This window comes from Gavialis gangeticus, unplaced genomic scaffold (genome assembly GCF_001723915.1).
Source record: "Gavialis gangeticus isolate Ggan-Ray unplaced genomic scaffold, GavGan_comp1, whole genome shotgun sequence".
Taxonomy (NCBI): Eukaryota; Metazoa; Chordata; order Crocodylia; family Gavialidae; genus Gavialis; species Gavialis gangeticus.
Genome location: NW_017729006.1, coordinates 158,070 through 164,253, shown reverse-complemented (window position 1 = coordinate 164,253; position 6,184 = coordinate 158,070). Strand labels below are relative to the sequence as shown.

At 43.0% G+C, this 6,184-nt stretch overlaps 1 protein-coding gene across 1 annotated transcript in view; it reads right to left on the bottom strand.

Annotated features, from left to right (window-relative positions):
• KCNH8 (potassium voltage-gated channel subfamily H member 8) overlaps positions 1-6,184 on the bottom strand; it is a gene marked incomplete at its 5' end in the record, with an annotated part of 214,368 nt that overhangs the window by 59,363 nt on the left and 148,821 nt on the right. Inside the window, one exon of the mRNA XM_019508703.1 lies at positions 3,472-3,721. Coding sequence (XP_019364248.1) covers positions 3,472-3,721 — 250 coding nt within the window. The remainder of the gene's footprint in view (positions 1-3,471; positions 3,722-6,184) is intronic.

Here is a 6,184-nt window from a genome sequence, read left to right as displayed (position 1 = left end):
ACAGATGCCACTGTATAAGCTAGTCTAAGCACTCTCCTCTTTTCTCATTGGAGAATAGGTTTTCATGTGTGGATTTATCTGGAAACATCTGTTTGATAATATCTCTATGTTACTACAGCCTTACTCATGATTTCATTTTGTTGATGGATCTTTTCTGGCTAATATTTTAAATCTTAAATCTAGAATGCACAATTAAATAGCACACATCATTTCTGAATTAAATTACATTTCTATACTAGAAGACAGTCTATTTGTGAGTATGCCTCAAAGTGCCAAAACAAATAATCCTATTATAATATTTTGTATTAATTGTATTGTGTATATTAATATAAATCCTTGTACTGTTAATGAAAAAAGAACAGACTCAAAGATCACTGTATTAGAATTTTAAAAAAGATAAAGTAATGCCCCATAATTTATAAACTAGAACACAGAGTAATCCATTGTTTTCAGAAAAAAAAATGTATTTCTCTGTGGATTATATTACATCAACCGAGTATATTGTAATTATGTTAATATAGGTTTGGTGTATATATCTGTCATTGGGGTTAATCAGGAAGTTCCCATTCATCATAAGGAGACTGTGTTCCATTGCAATATTTTTTATATGTTATTTTCATGAATTTTCAATAGGATCCTCTAATCTTTTTGTTGTCATTGTTGTCACTGTCACCATTGTGCAATGATGCTTTGGTTAACATTTTCAGAAATTCCTAAACACGGAACCATTAGTGAAACCTTAATTCCACTATGTGCAGCTCTTCCCCTTTTTATTACCTTTATGCTTATCATTTCTCCAAGTCATATTTTACATCTATGATTTAGCTGATCCAATAAATAGTAGGCATATTAAAACTTCCTAATTACAAGTAGCTCAGAGTGGCATGGTCTGTCAACAGCCTTGAAATAAAGGGTTATAAAACAAACAAGAAGAAAGGTTGTATCCTTGTTGTCAATACTGTATAAAGTCTATATTATATATGTGTACATATTTAAAAAAGACTAGCCCAAATGCATAATAATAAAAACGGAGAATTCAGTCACTAAAGTTAGGAGGTCAGTAATGTCAAGGGTCTAATGTAATCCCACAAAAATAGAGAGGAAAAGTGGAAAGAACAGGTTTATTTCTGTATTGAATAATTATCCCAAGTTATAACAATTCAGAAAAACCAAGATACTTCCTAAAGCTACAAAACAAAGATTTTAAGAATTTACATTAAATATTACTGTGCACTTATGGAAACTTCTGCTAAAGAATATGAAGGATGAAGGCACTGTACACACACTTCGCAAGACTTGTCTAATGAGCCTTATCCAATGCCCACTGAGGTCAACAGGAAATCTTTTAAATTGATTTCAGTGGGTATTGAGACGTAGTCCATGTAACTGTAGATTACAGATAAGTCTAGACACAGAGGCTAAGTACAGACAGTGAAAAAGCCCAAGGTAGAATTGACCCAGTCTTCACTGGTTTCTCTAAGTTGCATAGATTGAACCGATAATGAAGTGAACTCACATTCAGTTTTTGGTTGGGAAAAGCAGGCAGACGCCTGCATTGACCCAGGCCAGAAGGCAGAGGGTACTTGAACATACTTTCCAGTCTGCTGGCCATTGCCAAGCCCAGCTGACCAGGGCCACCCTCAGTTGGCTGTCTGGCACACACCCCTAACCCCCTGCTGTTCTGCCACAGGCAGGGGAAGGAGCTCCCTGTCCTGATGCTGAACTGGGGTCTGTCCATGTGGGGGGCACCCCATGCCTCCAGGGGTTTCTCCCAAGCTGGGGTCTGGCCAGCTGCAGGGAGCCCTGCACCTAAGCTGCTTCCCTTGCCCATGCAATTGGCTGGCTAGTGACTCGCAGAGGTAGGGGGGAAGGAAGCCTGTCTCGGTGCCAAGTTGGGGTCTGCACCCTCCCCTGGTGGCCTGGATCAGGTCCACTTCCCCCTGCTCCTTACCCAGCACCCCAGACACCTGATCACTTTCCCCTTGCCTCCTGATTACCTGTGGTTGCCTGCACTGTCTGTCCCAGGGAGCAGGCAGGGAAGGGTTAAACTGTCAGCCCAGCCCCCAACTGCTGCAGCAGTTGCTGCTGTTTTGACCAGAAGAGCAGACCCTAGCAGTTTAACCCCAGGGGAGGAGTCAGACCCTGATTTGGCACTGGGATGAGGGCTCCTTCACTCCCACCCTGCAGGTCAGAGACTGGCAAGGGGTGGGGCTCAGCAGCCCGCCTGATCACGTTGGGGGTGGGAGGAAGAATCCACCTCATCACCTCCCCCTGCAGCTGGGAGGACCAAGGCTCAAGGGAACCCAGGTCAGGGCAGGGGAGACCCCTGGAGAAGTGAGGCTGATGCCCAGCTCTGGATACCAGCCCTGGGGTGGGGGACTCCTTCCCCCTCTTCCCCCTGTATGTCAGTGACTCATGCTGGCCTAGCCCTGTGATGGGGGGGCAATCCTTGCAGACAAGGGCTTAGGGGGAGGGGCAGGGGCTGGGGCAGGGGGGGCTCTTTTCCCCCACGTTCCCCACTACCACCTCACTGAGCTAATGGGTTCAGTAGGCAGGACACAGGCTTTGCTGCCTCAGCTCTGTGATAGCCCAGGAGCAGGGGCTAGCTCTGCTCAGCTAGAGCAGACAGCACAGGACAGGATTAGTCAGGAGGGGATCTGGGACAGAAGTTTGATAGACCTGTCTGACCTAAACTGATTCAGTCTGATACTACATCCATCCAGGTCCATCTTAAACTAGGTTCAGCCATTTTGAAACAGGTCTATGTGGCCTGAACTTCTGTTCTGTTACAGGTTTAGACCAGTTTCTGATCACTTATACCAGTTTATGTGTAATTCCTCTTCCTAGCCAGGGAGTTTAACTTTTCTGGCTACAGACTTGTGATAGGTCTCTGGCCATATAACAAATTAATATCTGATCTTAGAAGAGAAAACATTCCCATCCTCTGTTCCATTTATTTGGATACACTCACTTGAATGCTGATAGCAACAATAAACTTAAAAAACCCCCCAATGTTTTACTTTTTATCCTATGTATACACAGCCACTAACATGGCTACATACCTCTCCTCAGTATAGATAAGTTAGGGTACCCAGTGTTCTTACACTGCTGATGTTTTATGCTAAGCCTTGGTTATGGAGCAGGATTAGACGTGATGGCACAGACATTTGAAGAACTGTTTTTATTGAGGCTTCATATTGTGAATTGCTTCAATAGCAGAAATGGACCTTAAAGAAACAGGTCTTTAGAACTCAAATTTTAAGGACTGTACACCCTTAAAATTTATAGCAGATCTGAAGAACTGGTTTTGGCTCATCTCTTTTCTATGCTGCTAGGACACACTCTACTATCAAGTAATGGTGTACATAATCCTTTGGATATATTTTTCTTCTTTGTTAACAGTTTTCCTTACACTATCTTGTATGTTAGATTACCGTTCATTTTCTCTGAGTCCATTAAGCTTTCACATACCAAGAATTGCCAGCACCGTGCTGTCTTTGAGTACTTCCATGGAACCTGAGCACACAAAATAGATAGCTTGCAAGGCATCTCCCTGCCGGAGGAGGTACTCCCCAGGAGCACAAAAGGAGGTTTTGATATGCAGAGACAGAGACCTGAGGCAACCGCGGCTGGCACACTCAAAAAGGGACAGTTGCAAAATCTCCTTGTTCAAGTGCATGGTGATATCTGAGCGTAGCTCGTCTGGGAAGTCTTTTAAAAGCTGGCCAAAAAGGGAAAACAAAATCCAATGTTAACTGAAAAATAATTGTTTAAGCTATGATTTTCTCTTTCTCATTAAATTTTATTTGTTGAAGTAAAACATACATATATATATAACAATAAGATAAATATACAGTATATAGTATTATATAATCTATATATATTATAGAAAGCCAAAATTTGTAGTTTGAACTTAGTCCTTATTGACTCTTTACATAAGAAAATTCTCACAGATCTTGGGGATACTTTACAACATTTAAATAAATGATTTTATTGAAATTTTAAAAATATTCCTCTTTATAGTATTGCAACCCCTCTCATAATTCTTGCAAGTGACAGAATAGACTGTTTTGTATATCATGCATATAGAAGCAGAAAGTTGTGAATTATAAAAATGTAAAACAATGAGAGAGGATCTTTCTGTTTTTTACATTTAATTTAAAGTGTTTTGGATTTTAATCATCTACCTTTACCTAGAATATGCAAAGTGCCCTCTGTAGTGTACCATTGGTTTTTGAAGGGAAATGGAATGAGGTGCGTGCCCTGCAGAAGGCAAAGTTTAGAGACGGAGAATACAAAGAGAACAATCTCCTAGTTTTTCCTTGGTCCTAATTAAGACATACTCCTACTATAGTTGTTGAGCCTAGTTCTCATCTCACTTATATTAGACTGAAGGTGGATCTGTTGCAACAGGGCAAAATGACCACTAATTAGTACCTACTTCTGCTCATGGATAATCTATTATACAGGGATATTTTTAAAATGGGTAATTTGTTATTCTTTCTTCTTCCATCAAGTCATCACAGAAAATTTTGGTTGCAATTCTGGAAAGCACGTAAGTGATTTCAGGCAATAAGCATGACCGTACTGAGCAGGTTTTCAAAGACATAACAGGCAGCTGGGAATATATTTTCCACTGAAAAGCCAGTGGGATCTGGACATTTACTAGGCTTTTTGGGGCCTTGAAAGTCTCCCATTATGCTTCCACATCACTTAGGCACTACTGAAAGCAACACCCTTTCTGCTGTGTCATACACCAGAAATGAACCTCCTAAAGATCCTCAAAGAGAAGCCTCATTTATTTCTATGGTATCCACATCTATTTCTATATTATCTTCATTGAGTACTGTGTTTAAGGGAATGTGCTATAACGATAAAGCAGTATCTAATGGGAAACAAGCTTGCCCAAATAAGCTTATCTAAACAAGTAACATAGCTGCCAGAAGTTGTTATTTTTCCTGGGGTATAATAATATATAAAGGACAAATAAAGATGTCTCCAGAACACTCTCCTATTTACATTCATGCTACTCAGAAAGTAATTAATACCCAAAGATATATGAGAGGTAGCATTTTACACAGCAGCCAAAAGATCCCTTACTGCTTTAAAAGTCCATGCAGCATCACTCAGTGAAATGCAGTCACCTATACATACTGGGTTGCAAACTCAAAGAAGGGGAGAGAAGAAGGAAGACAGTTTTGGTCAATGACAGCGAGGAAATACCAGTTCTTATGAAAAGCACTGTGAGACCTTTAATAAGAGTCAGCCTTAGGGAAAATGGCGCCCTGGGTGAACATATATTTTGGCACTCCCCTCCCCCCAGCACAGGGGTCTCTTCCCTCCTCTGTGGGATGCCAGCCTCTGCAGGTCCTGGACTCATGTGGGAACTTCCCTCCTTGCCCTGGAGCTGCATGTGGCAGTGTGGCACATTTCCCCAGCAGGCATGCCTGCTGTACTTCCTGGTGGAGAGGATCTCCCGGGGCCACCGGGGCAGCTTGGCAGCACTCACAGGACAGGCACCTGCAGAGCACTGACCCATGCCATAACCCTGCTCATTGGCAATCTGAGTCTGGATCTGCATCCCCACAGACCTGGCCCTGCTCCTGCCCCTGCAACTGTGCCCAGAGGGACAGGTGGACAGTGCCCAGTACTGCATGGTTCCACTACCTATGGCTCCTGGCTCCACCCAGCTGGATGCTGCTTTCAGTGCCAGGCTCCCCCCAGACCAGTAGCACCTGTGTGGCTGTGGAGCTCTGTGGGCAGCAGGAAAGAGTCAGCTCCATGTGCGTGGCACAGAGGCAGCAGCATCATGGGAAGTCACTGTCCCCTTCTCCTCCCCTCCCCTCAGCAGCTGGCAGGAGGAGGGAGAGGGGCCATAGAATGATTTGTGCTGGGACAGCCCTCAGTGCTCCTGGCTCTTGTACATGTCCAGGGAGCCCTGAGCTGCGCGTACATGTATTGCGCCCCACTGGGCATTTACCCATGTGACTGACCTCTGTGGCTGCCTCTGTCTTTAATATCCAATGCAGGGCAGACATCTCTGCTTTTATGGTATCATCCAAAACACCCCGCAAGAATAATCCATTAGTATTTTTTGAATGATAAAGAGCTGAACTGGCCCTGCTGATATTTGAATTGATAGTTTCAGGGAACCTAGCATTCCAAAACAGATACTTCAATGACT